Source organism: Crocodylus siamensis, chromosome 2 (assembly GCF_052110815.1).
Source record: "Crocodylus siamensis isolate JL-2025a chromosome 2, ASM5211081v1, whole genome shotgun sequence".
Lineage (NCBI taxonomy): Eukaryota > Metazoa > Chordata > Crocodylia > Crocodylidae > Crocodylus > Crocodylus siamensis.
In genome coordinates this window covers 189,080,135-189,099,380 of record NC_143396.1, presented here as the reverse complement: position 1 = coordinate 189,099,380, position 19,246 = coordinate 189,080,135, and the positions used below count along the sequence as shown (strand labels likewise).

Below are 19,246 nucleotides of genomic sequence, written 5' to 3'. Positions count from 1 at the left end.
GACCTGGACGAGCTCAGCAAATGGGCAGACGAGAACCTCATGGTGTTTAACACCGATAAATGCAAGGTTCTCCACCTTGGGAGGAAAAACCTGCAGCACCCTTATAGGCTCGGCAGTGCTACGTTGGTTAGCACTACAGAAGAAAGAGACTTGGGGGTCATCATTGACCACAAGATGAACATGAGCCTGCAATGCGATGCTGCGGCTAGTAAAGCCACCAAAATGCTGGCGTGCATCCATAGATGCTTCTCGAGCAAATCCCGGGACGTCATTCTCCCCTTGTACTCAGCCTTGGTGAGGCTGCAGCTGGAGTACTGCGTCCAGTTTTGGGCTCCACAATTCAAAAAGGATGTGGAGAAGCTTGAGAGAGCCCAGAGGAGAGCCACGCGCATGATCAGAGGTCAGGAAAACAGATCTTACGATGACAGGCTGAGAGACATGGGACTCTTTAGCCTGGAAAAGCGCAGGCTCAGGGGTGATCTGATGGCCACCTATAAATTTATCAAGGGTGACCATCAGGATCTGGGGGAACGTTTGTTCACCAGAGCGCCCCAAGGGATGACGAGGTCGAACGGTCACAAACTCCTGTAAGACCGTTTCAGGCTGGACATAAGGAAGAATTTCTTTACTGTCCGAGCCCCCAAGTTCTGGAACAGTCTGCCAGCGGAGGTGGTTCAAGCTCCTACATTGAACACCTTCAAGAGTAAATTGGATGCTTATCTTGCTGGGATCCTATGACCCCAGCTGACTTCCTGCCCTTTGGGCAGGGGGCTGAACTCGATCTCCCGAGGTCCCTTCCAGCCCTAATGTCTATGAAAAGCTGTGGCAGGCACCAGCACTTTACTCAAGGATGTATTCTTGTCTTAGGGTTTGTGTGGACGTGCCTTTGCGATTTGTTGACAGATCAAAAGAATATGACTATGTAATGGCATGTCCTGATTACTGTCTCATTCAGTCAATGTTTCTGTTAGTGATTAGGGAAGGAAATCCCATTGTTTGCCATAATATCAACTTTGAAATAGCATCTTAAAAATCCTTACTATTAGAACCTATTTATAGTGGACTCCATTTTATAAAGAAAAGTGGCAGACATGCTGGTTCAGTGTTACCTGAGCTGCTACTTACCTTTCTTTGTATCCAACAAACTAAAATTACATCTAGCATGGGGGACACAGTTATAGATTTATTGGTCTATTAAGTTTGTGTTCCTTAGCTAAGTTTCTATATTCTGAGTGTCAAGGGATAGAATGAGCCGTTTCCAATGGATGGTGCCATAGAAAATGCTATTCATAGTATGTTTTTGCGCAGGGAACATTCTACAGGAAAGGGAGACCATTAAGACTTCCTCTATGTCTACAGCAGGATGAACTTGCTTGATTCCCCACAATTCAGATTAGATACTAGAGTTAAAGTGACCTGGGTGGGCAGTAAAGGAAAGATAAGCCATGAATCTCACCAGGTATTTTCCCTATCAACAAGTATTGGTATGGACTGTCTGGGCACATGAGATGCTACATTGCCATAGCTTATCACTATGGTGACATAGCATCTGAAAATAACTGTGCACTGCTTGGACTCCGCAGGACCAAATGCACAGTCCAGGGCACATGTAGATGCACCCTCTGAAGAGTATAACAAGTTTCTATGTCAAAAAGGCCTCTACAGCAGTGGGACTGTGGTTAGTCTTTGGATGTCCATTGACCTAAAGCTGTGATAAAAGTACTAGGTTGTGTGCTGTCCTTTATATACACCAGCTAGTGTTTGAAGGGTTACAGAGCTGGCCATCTGGATTTCTTGCTGGGTTTAGTGCATTTCCCTGCATACTGTAGGGCCAATAAAATACTGTACCCTTTATGGACTAGGTCAGGAGTAGGAAGGGCATGCCTGGGACTTTGTTACAGTTATCCCATTATTATTCAGCAAGAACCTTTTAGATACTAAAAGCATCATAAGGTAAGGTTCATATCTACCTCCAATGGGCTGCAAAGGTAGCATAGAACCACCTAGTTCTCTGAGCTGCAGCTTCCCTCTGGTTGGCAGCACATCAGAATGGGACTGTCTATCTTAGGATTGGATTCAGTTGGTAGGGGCAGTCTGAGGTTGATGAAGCACATCTGCTCTTTTCTGCTTTGGTTGCTGTGATCTTAGAGTGAGAATGTACTATGGCACGAAACTCTTAATATAAGCCCTTTGTAAGGTTATACAGAACCACAGACTTATGAGTGAGGCAGGATGATCAGTAGATCATCTAGTCCAGGGGCTGGTAAACTATGGCCTGTAGACCAGATCCAGCCTGCAGAGCCATTTGGATCTAGCATACAAATGTGAGGCTTTGGTGGCATTCAGCAGCAGTTTTTCTCCCTATGACACCATAGGGAAAAGCAGCAGTGCAGTAGCAGCTGGGTCCAAGGATCTGCCCGCTCACCTAGATGTGAACTGGGTCAGTCTGACTCACAGCTTTAAAAGGTTGCTGACTGCTGATCTAGTCCAACCTCCTGCTCAAGACAGGGTCGTTTCTGACTAAGTCAACTCAGAAGGCAGGGCAGCATGGCATCATGTAGACTCATTCAGAGGGGCCTGAGCTTTCATAGGCCACAGCCTGTTTTGTCAGAAGCTAGAAAGCTCTGAATGAGTTGTGCTATAATACGCCACACTGTCATGCCTTCTAACTTCAGATGAATATGGCTAACTACATATTTTTAAACCATGCCAGTCAGGTATTTGTTTCTTTCTATGGAATTTAGATGGCACTAGACTTGACGTCTTTTTTATATGGTGAGAAGGAGGTGAAGTTTGGGAGAATTGGTAAGTATGTAGTGGAGAGCATATGCACCCCGATACCTGCTATGGATAACAACTGATACCCTGTACTTGAAATGATGAATTATTCCTTGTTGGGTGGGTGTGTTGGTGCTTATCTTAACACACATACTTGCTATAACACTAATGTTGCAACTCTTCTATTAGAACCACTGCCTGGTGGAACATATGGGCCAAATTCATCTTTAACACCCCTGAAATCAAGAATGAAATGGACTGTATCTGCACGAAATCATAAAGAGTATCAAGACCTTTTTCCCCCTATATGTGCTTTTATGTTACTACTGATCCTTTTCTGCTTGTATTACAAAAACCTGAGAAGGTGAATGTAAAGATAGATCCATGAAAGGATGGGAAGCTGGTTTTACAAACATGATAGGGAAACTGTGTGGAATCAAATGCCGATATTAATGCATGACATCTGCTCTCTGCTCCAGTTCTGAATGCAGTAATCCAGTCCTAATTATACACTGCTGTGCCCTCTACCAGCTATGGAGAATGGTGCAGCCACTCTTAGTACTGGTATATGAATTCCTTTCTGGATCTGATAGATACATTAGATGCAGGGCAGGCTTTTCATTTTTTGGCTGGCAGTAGATTTGGGAAATACAAAGAGAGGGGAGGAGACAGGTTGCAGGAGGAAGAGATCAAAATCTTCCAAAAAAGGGCTCTGTTCCCAGAATAAAAATCTTTCCTAGAGACCGTTCCCCGCAGACCTCAATCAATATTATTCTCATCTGAGTACACATATTATTCATTAAGAAACGCTGGCAAGACATGCACCATAATGTATGCCTTCACTAAAGCCTCCACCTGCCTGTTTTCATCAGAAGGTCTTCATTAATTTTTCTCTGCAGTGAGCATCTCCCCATTTCTGGATGTGGGGGGAAATCTGGTATATTTTACAGAGGGGGTAAAAATGTTTACACCTTGTCACTTTCCAAGGGATGCATTTCCCCTCTCCCACACAGGCTAGTGGATCAAAAAAAATTACCATTACATTCAGATACCATTACACCATAAAAAGCCATGCAAAATAAGGTCCAGTGCTCTAGCCCGTCACTACCAATGATAGAGTAAATAGCATGAGTTGCTCTTCTTGTCCTGTATTCAGCATTTGGGATGTATCTATTCTGTGCACTTACACGTTGTTATGCTAGTAGACACAGACCAGCAGAATTCCACTTCTTAGTTTTTAGAACATGGTTTTGAAGACTTGAGAGAGAGATGCATCTACATCAACAGTGATGAAGGGAACCACATAGTATTTGCTGCATAATCTGTTGTCATTGTATAACAGTGGCTGCATTATGAGGTCTCAAAGATGTTTCACCATGACAATAGGGTTGTTGCACTTGGGCTTGATTGGTTGTTTTTTTTTCTTTTTTTCTACACCCATGGCAAAATTTCTCCTCCTGGCATCAGGAAGGGGAAGAAAAAGATTCTGTCCTTGGGTAGACACTGTCTTTGTTTTGAGTTTGTATGCTATGTCTATGACAGGGGCTCCCATGTACTACTGCAGTATAAATAATAAACAACAATAATGTATTCCCTCTCTGAGTCTGAAGCGTGATTTTGGTGGCTCTGGCTCATTTATCCAGCAATCTCACATTCTTGTTCAACACAGGACTGTGATTTTTCCACTCTCTACTTGATATCGTGTACAATGAGATGAGCCATGATCTGAACAGTGGAGTCAACAAGAAGCCCTTAAGATCCATGTGTAACTAGAACAACAAGATAATTATCACAATACCATGGTTTCCTCTAATGCAGCTGAGGTGATTGTGTTGATGCCAGTGGGAGCAGAAGTGGTTTATTTGGGTTTATTTTCCCACCACCATCTACATGAGTCCCAAAAAGTGAAATTATAGAGTAAGGACAACATGCCAAGAAACCATTAGGGTAACTAGTGAAGCTTGGCGTATTAGCTGGTAAAGAAAGGCCACGTAACATCAGGCCCACTCAATATAGGTGGCAATATGAGAATACACCAACAACAGAGCTCAATTTGTAATGGAAAATGTTAAGACCTTTCTGTATTTAAATTTTGGGTAATTGGAGAACTCTGTGCCATTTCTTTAAATATTTGCTTTGGAAAATAAACCTGGAGAAGAGGAAGTGGTCCACTTGAAGTAAACTCTATCAACCTGACATATACCTGATCTTGGGTGTTTTGACTCTCTCATCTCTCTCCCCAAATCATTTCTCTAAAGTCGACTGAAAAAGGAGTGTCTTCTGGCTAATTTTTGATGGAACATCATTATTTATGAATTCCTATACACTTAGCTTGGGAATCATGGTAGCAACCCCAGCCAGATTAGAAACGGCTCACTTGATGGCAAAAGCCATTATGGCATTCTGTTCTTAACCAGCATCAGATTGCAGAGGGGGAAATGTGGTAAATAGTGAACAGTAAAAGCTTAAAACAATCAAGAGGTAAATTTTAAAAATAACTCCAAAACCTCATGATGCAGAGGGATGGGGCAAACTCATATCTGTTGATTGCTTGAGTTAGAGCCTACTACGCTCACTTCCTTTTTCCTTACATGTTTCAAAAAAAACCACAAACAAGCAGCCCCTAAGGGTGGATTTATTCAGGGAGCTTGGACTACTGAAAATGAATAATGTATCTGGTAAATGGACTGTAATTTCACTGGACTGGGCACAACCTATGTTTGTTCCAGTAACAGTCAAAATAACTAGTTTACCAGCCAGGTAAGAAGCAAATAGGATAGCTGACTACAAGAGGGTTTTGAGGGAAAGGAGATCTATAGGTGGATTCCACTCCGACTGGGATGCTGCATACGTGAATGGGAAGCAAATCCATGATAAATTGCATGGAACTTGTTATGAAAAAGGCAGCAAACTGAATTCCTAGCTCTTACTGTTTTTTATGTTTGTTTTCCTTTTAACATAACATTTGGTGCCATTCAGAGAACAGCACCAAAGCTGTCCTGTAACTAAGTTAATATCTGCAGTACCTGCACCTTTTAATCCCCTAGAAAGTTACCTTTAGATTGCATAGCCTAATGAGTAAAATGCCCACCTTCTGTTACAGTAGTAGGGATCTCACAGTCTCTGGAGGCTGTTCTTTTATGAAGTTATCTTTCACTACCTCCTTTTCTCGGTATCAAAAGGAATATGCTATTTTCAACACAAATATTATTTTAATCTAAAAATAACCCACAGTCAACAAAAATATTTACATGACTTATTTCAAGCACACCTTGTAAGGCTAAACAGTTTGATTGTTTATACAATATAAACAGGCTTTCACATTCAGTAGACTATTTAAACAGGTGCTTGGGTCTTATTGAAGTCCATAGCACTTAAGCAGGTGGCTAAGTGCTGTACTAAATTGAGGCTGTAGTTGATACACATTTTAAAAATTAATGAGAGAGGTATAAAAAAGTTTTTTTGTTTTTTTTACAGGATAACAGAGTTGCAATAACAGATAAGAGTTGTGGTCAATCTAATTGGATATTAATGAGGAATAGTCAAGAAACTCTGAAGTGGACACTTGTGAAGGGAATTTTTCTTGCAGCTAATTTAGTGGGCAGAACTTGGTATTCCATTTGGTGGTGAATTCTGCTGCAACACTTTTAAAATTTCTCATGAAATGAATTTCCAGGGAAGAGGGATAATTATTGAGGGGTAATCTAATTGTCTTGTTCCAATTCTAAAACGTTTGTTAAAAATAAAATAAACAGAACAAAGTTTGTTTTGAAATGGAAAGCTGAAAGGTTCTGTTCCAAAAAGGTCTTTGACCTCATCAGAATGCTCCATTCTGGGGTTTTTTTGCTAAATAAAATTTCATCAAGATGGACAGTCTTCCATGAAATGCATTGCTTTCAACCTGTCAGCATTTCTAGCACAAAAACATTCAATCAAAAATCGGTACAGTCCAAGTTAGCGCCTTTTTAATTTGCTGTTGTCTGTATGTGCTGTAATCTGAGTGAAGTGGATTTTTATCCTCATGGATAACATGTCTGTATTCCTGTTTGTAAAGTCATATACTAACCAAGGATCAGATCCTTATGTACAAGTAAATCAGCGGGACTGCGTGTGCAAAATTTATGTGCAGGTTTGAGGCTTAGTACTTAGAAAGTGCAGTTCAAACACAACTATATAAATGTCTCCTTTTCTGAAATATTAAAAGAAGTACGGGAGGGTAAGAGGACTCCGCTTCTGCAAATGGATCCATGTAGATGGACCCTTCTGGCCTTGAGAGCCCCAAAAGTGCTTGCAGTCTTAGCACAAGGTTTTTATTTACGAAAAATTGGACTTCCCACCCTCCACAAAAAAACCAAGCAACTTAATTAATAGGAGGAGTAGAAAGCCCCTTCCCATGGTTGCTTAACATTTTCCAATTTTTACAACTTTAACAAGGTGGGTTGAATCTTTACAGCTTCATGGTTTCTCCTACAGCTTTTTTTGATCAAGGCTGAGTCAACTGTTTTCAAGGAGATGAGTTTTTGAAAAAAGTTACCCTGATTAAAAACCTTCCTGACCATTTTAAAAACTTCTTTTGTAGCCTCTGTGAATGGCAGCAGAAATGAGAAATGCAGCAAGGAAAATGTCTGTGGGCTCAGAGAGGTCCTTTTTGTTGAATCCATGAAACTACACCCAGAATTACATCTCTGAGAATATGTCTCTGTGCTGGTGCTGTAGAACTTCTTAGAAACTCCTTTGTTGCTTTCCTGAACTTCTCATCTGTACTGTGTGTGCTAACATACCCTAATAAACCTCCTGACAAGCCTTAGACATAGTATTTCCTCTTGCTTTTCCTCATCTATGCTTTGACCTAGGGAAAGGTGCCCTGAATTAGGAATATCTCTCACATTGACTAGTGATGAAGATGTTGCACATGCCACAGCCCATTATAAATCAAAGCTTCATCTGTATACCCCATTTTATGGACGTAGCACTAGGAAGGCTTTTCCAGTTTATTTCTGAGAAAGCGAGGTATAAAATACGGCAAATACAAGTCTCTTTCACTTAGCAGTGATGCATTAGAAATGGTAGAGGTCCATGCAGTAGGTCTGATAGCTCTTGCAGTAGGATCACTTACTATTAAAATGATGGATCTTCTTCCTTCCCCCCCCGCCAAGGGAAAAATCTAGAATAATAAATACCAAATACCCTGCTGAAGCAACATTAGTGATGTTACAAAGTCAAACTCAGTATCAGTAAACCCTGAAACTAAGATGGGCAATGCTAAGTGTGCCACCTTCCGTGCGTGCATTATGCTCTTTAATAATGTAAACCAGAGGTTGTCAACCTTTTTGGATCAGTGTACCCCTGGTGGCTGAATGCGGAGTGGGGGGGTGGCGGTGGCATGTGGCTGAACGTGAAGCAGGAGCAGCTGCCGTGGGCGAGCTTCCCCTGCCCCCCGCATCCAGCCAGGTGGGTGATGCCATGCAGCATCCCATGCTGCTCTGCAGGCGATGCTTCATCCCTGCTCACCTGTGCATTCCCCCTCCGGCCTTATCAAGTACCCCTGGGGTTACGCGTACCCCCGGTTGACAGCCCTTGGCCTGGTGTAAAACATTGCCTCCCTCTAGACCTCTGCCTCATTCTGAATTGCATTGCTACTTAAATTGTAGTTTTTTTGTATGGGGGCTGCCCCTTATTATTTAACTTTTGTTCTGCAGTATATATTTTCTGTTTTAACCCCTTGTGGGGCCCTGGAGATGCCAGTGCAGTATTTATTTTAATACTGTTAAATAACAAGCTGGCAGTGATGAGCATTTTAGCAACTAGATTTACTAATTCTGACCAGACAAGGAGGTGGTATGGTTTTGTAGTTAAGCAGTTCTGGAATGGGAGTTGCAAGACATGAGTCCAATTCCTTGTTCTGCTACTGACTGTACTGCATGCCCTGGAGCACGTCATTTAACCTGGCATGCTACCTGGTATGCTTTCCCTTCCTGCCCTTTGTCTATGCTGTCTACTAGAATGTAAATTCTCTGGGTAGGAACTCTCTAATGTGTTTCTATAGCATTTGGTAGAATGAGGCTGCTAGGTGTTTCTGTAATACAAATAATAATAATATGGGAAAAACTCTCAACAAAGTCTATCCTTGTGAGATTGCCAGCCTGGCCTTTGAATATTTATTCAAACCTGAAAACACTTTATTTTCTGAACCGATATTGAACACGCACAACTGGAAAAAACAACCAAAATAATGCTCCACTGCACCATAAAAATTACTTATCTCAAGACTTTACATTGAAGTTCATTTTTTTTTTTGTCAGATAAAAGGTGAACATGTAAAGTCCACATAAATCCCTACAATTATATTACACCATGATTTTAAATGGTAAAATGTTTGTATGGGGAATTATTCAATGTTTTGTGTCTGGCTGTAATGGTGTGAGCTCCCCCACACACTTGGATTTGTCTTTTGCCTCTTGCTTCCTCTTCTCTCTCTTCTCCCTAGTGACCACAGTCTTTCTGAATTCAGCATCGCAGCCAGAGAGATGATACCAAAATCAATATTCATTTCACAGTTTAGCCCCTTTCCTCAGTTTCTCACCGCATCACCCTTTGCATTCTCCATAGTGACCTTGAGCTTATGGTAACCAAACATCTACATTTTCCTAAAAGCATCCTTAGACAAAAGTCTACCCACCTCCCTAACAAATTCACAATAAGGCTGCATGCTGGGCCCTGCACCTACTGCCATTGAGACACAAAGTTTCCTTTGGCTACAGTGGGGGAACAATTAGGCCCTTAAAATTTAACATTTCTGAAGTATTTTGATGTGAATTTTTTTTCTTCCAGCTCTGGTCTTTCTTGATCTTTGTGTTCAAAAAAAAATTCATTGAGTTAGACAGGTCAAGTTCCTGTGGGTACAGTATATACCACATGAAATTAAAGGACAGAAAATTAACAGGGTTTGTTGCATTACAAAGCTGAAGGCATTTTTATCCTTACACTCCTAAAAAAAACAAAAAAAAAAAACCAAACTGCACTAATGGAACACAACGTTATGTTCCAAGTCATATTTATACTTGCAAGCAATGAGTGTACTTCAGTTAAGCTTGCTTGGCAACAAACTTACTGGATTTTTTGTTGGTTTTTTTTTGCCTTGGCTTTAAGTTATATGTACAAGGTGTGCTTTAAAGATAATGGGTAGAGTTGCCAAATGAGCCAGTTTAATCATGGTTGTCCTGACCATGGGTGAATTTGACGATGTAGAACTGGAGAGAAGGGAAAATCCTAGGCGATGAGCATTTGGCATGTTTCCCCCCCCCAATCTACCAAAAATTGTCTGTGTCCCCTCAAGAGGAACTAGCCTGAATAAAACTACAAAAAGGCCAGACACTGGAGAAAGGGAAGCCTAAATAAAAGCTAGTATGTGAGCAAAGCTAATATTAGTTTCCTGATATATAAAGCCAAATGGATTAATGGATCGGCTCATGCATCGCCTGGGGAAAGAAAAAGAAAATCTTCAATACTTCTGTGCACATTGAGGACACTAACAATAAATGTCTCTAGAAAGAAAAACCTAATTTAGGAAAATCAATTACTACGTTTTAAGGGTGCTTCACCTGGAAGTAAAATCTGGGTAACTTGGAAACCACAAGTCCTGTTGGAAACTGAGTACAATAATGGTTGATTTCAGTGTGTATTAGACCTGTCCAGATTCTCTTTTTTTGTTGTTGTTCCAGTTTCAACTAATGGAAATGAAGCCCATTATGATAAATGTAAGAAGCAAGTACATTAAATAGTGGGCACTGATATTAATTCAGATTGAAAACAATTCAGAACTGTTACTGCTACATACTATATTATGTCATCTTATCTGCTGCTTTCATGAGGCCGTTTCCTTCACACCTTTTTAAAATACAGAAAATTGTCAGCTGCCCAGTTTTCTGCTTTGATAAACAAAACTATTTGCAAATTCTAGTTTGCTCCCCCATCAGCCCTTTACATCTTTTTTGTATGTAGTTGCAAACACTTCTCAATCCACCATTGCCACCTACATTCATTGCAATGCAGATCTGCTCCTTATTAAGAAAAAAAAAAGTTTAGTAGGGGGGAGATGTGGGGGATAATCTAATGCCATAGGTAGAAAGAAAATTGGGCTTATTTATACAGTAACACGTGTGTTGGAGCAATGCCTCCTTTCCTTGCCTATACACTCCCCCATTTTCTCTCTCACACACGTATATACACACACACTTTAACTGTGCTTTTGTGTTTTGTCAGAATTAATGAGAAAAGTTCCCTTGCCCTAGGGGTAATTAGTGTCCTTGGAGTTAAATAAGCTAATACTTAGACACCTCTGGCACAGGCAATTATGTTTGTGTATTGAATAATTGATTCAAAGAGGGGGGGAAGGGGCTGCTAATCAGATCTGAGCATAATGAATTGATTTAATTAACAGGGGAATCTGAGGGTCCCTGGGAAATGTGTGCATTTATTCAGCAGCAGGAGAGAGTGCAAAGCACATAAATTGAGAGAGCGAGAGAGGCAGGCAGCAAGTGCTTTTGCTTTCAGTGATAGGTTCACATCTTTCCTCCCCCCAGCCTTTGAATATAATTTTAGATTTAGAGTGAAATCAAGAGAAAAGCACTTTAGAAACCTGGAAAGCTCTGCAGTAGCAACAGCGAGAGGGGGGATTGCGAGCTATCCTATTGCAATTATATTAGGACGTTTTATTTTTTTATTATTATTATTACTGTTATTAGTATTATTATTTTTGGCGGTGCAGGCTGAGGAAGGACAGAGTGCTGGGGAGCCAGCCCGGGGGGTTCTTATTTTGTCTCCCTTAACCTTCTTTTTTTTTTTCTCCCCCCCCCCATTTTTTTCTCATCTCCAAACTGGCGTTTGAGTTGCGGGGCGGGGGGGACGACCGCGTTGGTACTAGGCAAGCTTTATGGTGCCGAATGTAATTCTAGCTCCGCGCAATCTAGGTTAAAAGTCGTGCAACTGTAGCTGGCTGGGGCGGGGGGGTGGGGGGGGAAGAGGAAAAGAGCGAGCGGGAGGACGATCCGGGTGCCTTTTTCGCTCGGCAGCGCTTTGCAAACACTCCGGTGCTCCTTCCCCTTCCCCTCCCCCGGAGCCGAGGAGCGGCGGCGGCGGCTGCGGAGTGGGGGGAGACACGGAGCGGCAGCGGAGGAGGCAGCTGCTGCCCTCGATCCCCGGGACAATGGTGCTGGACAAGGAGGACGGTAGGTGGCGGGGGCGGCGGCGGTCGTGCCCGGGCGCGCTGGCGCTGCTGTGCGGCCGGCCCGGCCCGGCGGCCGCGGGCGCCTGCTCCGTGTCCCTGCGTGTGCGTGCGTGTGCGCGGGGCACAGGCATCGGGCGCAGCCTCGCGGCCCGGCTCCCGCGTGGCACCGCCGCTCCGCATCGCGGGCTGCCCGTCACCTGCCGGGCTCGTCCCACGGTGCGGGGCTCCCCCTCCCCTCCTTGAGGAGCTTCCCTCAAGTGCTGCATGAAGCGGGGGGGAGGGGGGGAATTTACTTGCTCAATGGGAGAGGGTGGCTGGGGGAGACGGAGGGTGCATCTGCGCGCGCGTGTGTGTGGATGCGCACGGCTGTACGCATGCATGTATGTACTTGTGTGGATGTGCGGGACATGCGTGTGGATGTCCGCCTGCCCATGTATGTACAAGACAGGCGCGCACACGTGTGCATGCCTGTCCGTGTGGGTGCGTGCGTGCGAGTGGATGTGTATGGATGTCCGTATGCACAGGCGTGTCCGGGTGCCCGCGTATGTACAGGGCAGGCACGCACGTGTGTGCACATGTCTGTCCGTGTGCACACGTGTGGGTGGCTGTCCGTACGTAGGTGCGTCTCTGGATGCCCGTGTATGTGCAAGACGTGCGCGCGTGTCTGTCCGTATGCCCGTGTGTCTCGGGATGCGCGTGTATGTACGGGACGCGCGCGCACGTGTGTGCGTGTATATCCGTGTGCACGTGTCCGCACACGTGTGTCCGTGTGCGGATGCGCATGCTTGCCCGTATGTGCTTGCGCATGTATGTACAGGGCATGCAGGCGCGTGTGTGCACGTGTGTCCATCCGCACGTGTGCGCAGTTTGCACGTCCCACGGCCCCTGCTTGTAAATCAAAGCTTCATGTGTGTGGGTGGGGGGAGGCTTTCCCACCACCTACTCCCGCGTGATCGCGCGGGCCGGGGTAGAGGAGCTGCAAACGGGGGGCGGCGGATGAAGCTGCCCCGGCCTTGGCGGGCTCCGCTCGCAACTTCCCTGAGCGGCGCGGGAGGGGGGCGCGGGCCGGGGCTGCTGCGGGGCTGGCGGCATTGCCGGGGGCGCGGGGACCTCTGCCCCGCACACGCTCCCGCTCCCTGTAGGCGCTGGGCGGGGAGGCCGCGCCCGCTGTGAGGGGGGCGCCTGCTTGGCCGCAGCCCCCGGCGCCAGCCCTGTCCCCCGCGCTCCGCCTGCGGCCGGCGTTGAGTCGCGAGCACGGCGGAGGGGAGGGCGCCGCTCGCTGTCTTCAGTGGCGGTCTTCCCTCTGTCGGAGCCGCCCGAGGCACCAGGCTCCCGGCCAGGGGAAGGAGACGGCCTCACTGAGGAGCCCCTTCCTTTCACCCCCCCCCGCCCCATGCAAAGGGTTAAATCATAGAAGGCTGTGCTCGGGCAGGATGGGGGTTGCCTGTCCACCTGCCTCCCTCAAAACTTCCTCAGACTCCCCAAGTGTTGCAGTGCCCATTTTTTCTTCCCGTAAAGAAAACGGGTTGCTTCCCCCCCTTGTACCATTATCACCCTTTCATAATAATAAACCAGGTGACGTCTTAATCCCCTTGACTTCTTGTCACAGGGTGCCTGCTAGCCCCTATCTGATTTAAATCTGATTGATGGGAACAGCAGGATACTGCTTCCACAGCAGAAGTGAGGGAAGCAGGTGAGCTGTGAGGAAAGACCGAGATCTAAAGAGGGTCTCCTAATGGGGATATTTGGGTTCTTTCAAGTCTTGCAGACGTACTCATTAAGCCTGAGGAGCTGGGGGCTGGCATGATGATGGCATAAGGGAGTGAAACTAGAACCATTGATTATCCAGACAGTTCTCAACAGCCCTCCTTCCAGGAGATCTCATGAATGGCTATATGAAAGGAAATAATGGGGATGGGAGCGGAGGTAAAGAGGAAATTAGAATGGGATGCACTTAAAAAGAAGAGAAGTAAGAAACAACCCCCTGATGAGAGAGGGATGTCGAGATCAGAGTAACAAACTGAAGTAATGCCTAGGAATCTTCAAAACTGTTGACAGGGTACTTATGCTAGAGGAGAAATTGCACCTATTAAGGATGTTAGAAATTGGGGAGAGAAAGTGAGATTAAGAGGTAACTATTTGAGGAGATGGTTATATTACACTTGAGCCGTTCTTTCCTTCTTTCTGCCCAACTCATGGGCTCCAGTTGTCTGCTTAAATATGAATGTTAGAAGAGACGCTGGATCTGCCTGGGTTACAAACGCGACTAAAATGGAGGCTTTCGCTTAGCCATACCAGTTCCTTTCCATATCAAGCTGAAAGCCTGCATTTGAAAAGAACGGGCCTAGTTTTTAGTTCCTAAAAATCCTAGCGTTGACGACAATGGATGTAAAATGCTTTTCTTTTTTCCAGTTTATTTTTTTTTTAAATGTTTAAAAATAAAAAAGTTTATAGAAGAGGGCACTGCCGTAGCTCAGTAAAATGCTGTGCACTGCCAAATGGAAAGCTGGCATTTGGGGAGTCTGTCGTTTCTCTAATGGTATTGGGGTATCACACAGAAAGCAAGAGTGGCGTTCTCTGAAGTAGAGTTTGTAATGTGCTCCGAGCTTTTGCATCCCTGAGAGCTAGTTGTCAAGCTGCGTTGCGGTCTTGGTAGAGACTGCTCTCCCAGCCTCAGGGTACATGTAGCAATCATGGCTCCGGGGCAGCATGGTAGCCCTAGCATGACACTGCCACCACACGCAGTCTAATAATCGGCTTGCTGCCTTGTAAGAAGAAACTTTCCTTGGCAAATATTTCTTGCTTTTGATAGAAGCAACTGAAACGCAGTATTGCTTTCTTAAGTTCTCAACAATAACTATATCATTGTGGGCAAAGGCTGAGGCTAAAAAAATTGTCAGCTCCCTGACTTGATAGTTTGTGGCACTATGTCAAGTTATGTCAGTGAGGTAGCATTATTTCATATGTCTGAAGTGACACGGTATAACTTGACTGATATAACATAATGTGATATCAGAAGATACCGTTTTAAGATGGAAACGTATGTGCATGTCTTCCCAAAACACCCTTTAAAAGCTTTCATTAAAAAAGAATTATTTAAGGACTTGCTCCTGTACAACTCCAGGGTGTAAATCAGTGTTGAATTTGGCCCACTATATCTATGTCATTTCTTTTGCCTAAGACAAACTAACCAGCCCAGTGTCTGATATACTTTATAAATAATGGGGCAATTATAGGTATTCCTCAAATAATATAAATGCTGATTTAATGTTTTTAACCATCTGTTCTCTGCAGTCGGAATCAATGAGCTGCCCTCGGATATTGTGACCAATGCCAAAATACCATCTTAGTCACGGCTGATTTCTGTTAATTGTTCTTTCAAGTAGGTTAAGGGTTGGAAAAAAAAATTTTCCACTGGAGTTTGAAATAAGTGAAGTGAATGAAAGAAGTTCAAGGAAAAACATCATTTGGGTTATTGCTGGTACAAACTTATGTGGCATGTGGAAGCAATGTAGGGATAAAACGCATACCAGCTCAGTGCTGCGTATTATTGCACAAAATTTTAGGCAGGTGCATTATGTCAGTCAGTGTGCATGTGCAATTACTACAAAAGTCAACAATTATAGCAAAGTTGAGAATCTACATTACTTTTAATTATGAATAAAAATATTTTAAATCCTTTCTCTTTGAAAGATAAAACTGCCCCAAAACAAGCTGCGGAGGTATGAGCAGAGTGAGAGTACACAAAACAAAACTTACAATTCATTAAAAAGTCAGTCTAAAATATTATAGTTTAGAAAATCCTACTTCTGTGCTAAGCAATTTTGAATCGGAACTTTTGGGCACTAGCTTTCTCGTCTTGGTGTTACAGTTCCTGTTCCTTTTTAACTTAGTTAAATAATCACTTATAGCTGTTGCACTCTTACCCTATGGTATAATTTTGGCTCTTGCAAACTAATATTACAGGAAAAAGAATAGTAGTTTTAAGTGCTGGATGAAATGACTCTATGCAAAATGATGATGCATTTAACATCAAATATGTTCAAGGACTGTTAGGATTAAGTGTTCAAAATGAAGGGGGAGGGAAAAGCCATTTGAGCTGAGGATAAGGAATCTAATTAAAAATAGGTATTAAGGATATATAACTTGAGCTTGCTATCATGCTTTTAAAGAGTGCTGTTGTATCAGTTGTAAAGGGAAAGGAAAAGTATCATTAAAATGAGAATAAAATGTTTTCTTGGATTAAAAAAAATGGACACAGCTGAAATGCTGTTTAGCTCAGCATTAAAGGACCTGATCCTGCAGAGCATTAAAGGACCTGATCCTGGAACATTTACGGACAGAATTGAGAGTAATGGTCTACTTGTGCAAGTAAGAATAGCAGATCATATCTTCTAATAATGTGGCATTAGTAGAATTAACTGGCACAATGGTGTATGTGAACAGGTAGAGCAGTAGGTATGGGCTACCGTTGTATTTGGCTTGTAGAAGTCAATAATATATGGATTGCTGAAAGTGAAGTGCATTCAGTGTTGAATTTTGCAAGTTGTATTTTGAAGCTTTAAGTGAGCGTACTAAAATAAGGTTGAAATGAGCACCAAAAATGTTAAATTGAGTTGTACGCTATGACATGTCTGTGAAACGGTTAATAATTGTAGAAGACAATGTGCCAAGGCTGTGCCCTTCGAATTTTACACAGAGAACTTTAGCAAGGGAGTGATTCTTTGACATATTGAAACCTACTAGCCATTTTCAAGTGACCCCCTCCGGTTTTAAGTAAGCATATTGGGTAAAGTGATCATGCTTTGGAGAAATAAAATGCATAGGCAAAAAGAGAACATTGGTCAATTGCAGTCCATAAAGACTAAAGATGGAATTTGTTACTACTGAGTATATTCATAAATGAAAGTAGCCCACAAACCATGAACAGGACTGAACAGAGGCAAAGTTAGTAATATTTGAAATGCTCAAAATAATTCAGTAGCAATCAAACCTCAATTTACAGAGGCTGTGCTGCAGGTGGTGCTGCTGAGCTGAGAAGACTTAAAATCACCATTCAACCCTGACAGGAGAATAAGAAGGGGTCCCTGGGAAATATGTGCATTTATTCAGTAGCAAATGTGCAAAGCTCACAAATTGAGAGACAGTGGCAGCAGTAGTCAGGCTTAGATATTTTACCCTCTCTGAATATAATTTTAGATTTAGAATCAGCTTAAATCCAAGGGGAAAACACTTTATAAGGTTGAAAGCTGTGTAGTTGCAACAGCCAGGGTTATGAGCTATCAAATGCAATTACATTAAAACAGATTATACTGTGCAAATTGAGCCATTTAGAAGGTGAGAACCAAAGAAACAGCTCTGATCTCCCTTTTTTTCTAAATTGCAGTTTTAGTTCCTTGCAATTCTGAGGTACAAAAGTAGGTGAGACTGCTTTTGTATCTGCAAAGTGCTTCATTTCTGAATGTAATTCTAACTGAGTGCAATCTAGGTTAAAAGCTGGACAACTGGGTAATTAGAGCTCACTCACTGCTGAAGAACGATCAGCTGTACTATAGCTCATCTGTGTTCCCAGAGACTAGTTCTTGTCTCTTCTGAGTGGAGCCTGCTGGCAAAGAAGCATCTACCCCCAGACTCTTCTTGATCCCTGAGATGATGGTGCTGGACAAGGAGGACGGTAGGTGTGCTGAGATTGCTTAAGCCTGTATATGGGGTGTTCTGTATGTTCCTTACATGAAAACAAATAGTCCTGGTCTGTATGTGCATCTTGAGTGCTCTGCCTTCAGTCTTTTAATGTTTTCTCCTTTGCTTATAATAGTGTACTTGCTTTTTATTTTTGTCCCCCCTCCCCCCGAAAACTGAAAAGTGAATTGGCCTGGAAGGGCTTACTTCAGGGTTCTCTGTTTGTTGAAGGACATGGAATGAGCTGATATGTATACATATATTAACTTCATTTGGATTCGTCTTCTCTGTGAATGACAAAACAGTTCTTCTTTGTGGTCCATTTCTGCCCGTTTGTTTTGGTAGCTTTGCAAATCTAATTTGGAGACTTCTCTTCCCACTGCATGCCATCTGGGTCTTTTTAATTTACGTGTTTAATATCTCCCATTTACTGCTCTTCTTCGTAGCTATAAACATAATGACAATAAGCTAATAGGCCTGCTAAACTGCTCTGGCAAGGAAGCATTGGCTTATTGTGAGAATTTACTCCTCTCTTGAAGTGGGAGAGTGTGATTCAGTAGGGAGGGAATTCTAATGGAAGAAGCTGAAGGGGGAGCTTGACTAAGTTTAGGACCTAGTGTGTGCTTTTTTTTTTTTTTTAAGCTATAACTGGTCCTTCATAAAAGAAAAGGAATTGGTGTGACAATTCTAGAGTCCTAGATCATATTAAGGCAGTCTCTTGGTAATTAGAACAAGGTAGAGAGACTCTGGTCATCCTCATCTGAATGCCACTTGCTCTTGGCCAGATGACAGAACTGCTCTGTGAGTGGTAGTTTCTAGGAAGACTGTGGTAAGTTTGATCACAAGTTTTCAGACAAGATAATGTTGTCTGGCAGGTCTTGTCTTGTGCAACCTCAGTTCTTTTATGAAGGACCTGATGTGCCTGCAAAAAGGAGAACTTGTATTTAGACGCGCATTTCATGCAATACATAGAACAAGCACTTTGAATCTAAGATGTAATAGTTTGTACCTTGAAAGCATGGTGGAATGCTTCTTAAGCTTTCCCTTTATTCTATCAGACTTCCCTACAAGTTTCACTGCTGCTAACAGCATTTCCGAGGTACTTATGTGTTTTAATTGAACAGATACCAACGAAGTCCATATTTGACTTTCAAAACCCCAAACTCACTCCATTTTTCTCTCTTACTCACTTTATAAATGGGTAACTTCATTGTTCTCTCCACTACTATCTGCTGCTAGGTAGTGTACATTCTGATAGCTTTTAGCATGTTAATCTATGTGGACAGGTCTTGAACAGCTGGAAAGTTGGACACAGGCAGCTGTCATTTGGAGGCAGAGAAGCGCTGAATTTCTTCATGTCTATGGACAGAGAGAGCCATTCAGGTTTTCTCTGTTCTATGTGGAACCCTATGTTGTTTAACACTTTGGCAGCATTTTTTTATTACTTGGGTGTGTTACATGTGTTGTGCTCAAAAAAAAAAAATGTTTATATTAAAAAATTCTTTTTTTTTTTTTTTTTCTTTTTTTGAAACTCATACCATTTGTAATTCAAAATGACTTATT

The 19,246-nt window shown here is 43.0% G+C and overlaps 1 protein-coding gene across 2 annotated transcripts in view; it reads left to right on the top strand.

The window, feature by feature from the left end:
* Positions 1-11,317: 11,317 nt before the first annotated feature.
* LMO1 (LIM domain only 1) overlaps positions 11,318-19,246 on the top strand; it is an 83,035-nt gene continuing 75,106 nt past the window's right edge. The window contains exon 1 of one of the 2 annotated variants that reach the window (XM_090032640.1): positions 11,318-12,005. In XM_090032640.1, coding sequence (XP_089888766.1) covers positions 11,984-12,005 — 22 coding nt within the window. In that variant the 5' untranslated portion in view covers positions 11,318-11,983. Of the gene's footprint in view, positions 12,006-17,027; positions 17,679-19,246 lie in introns of those variants that run through there. The other variant, XM_090032639.1, reaches the window with a different exon arrangement.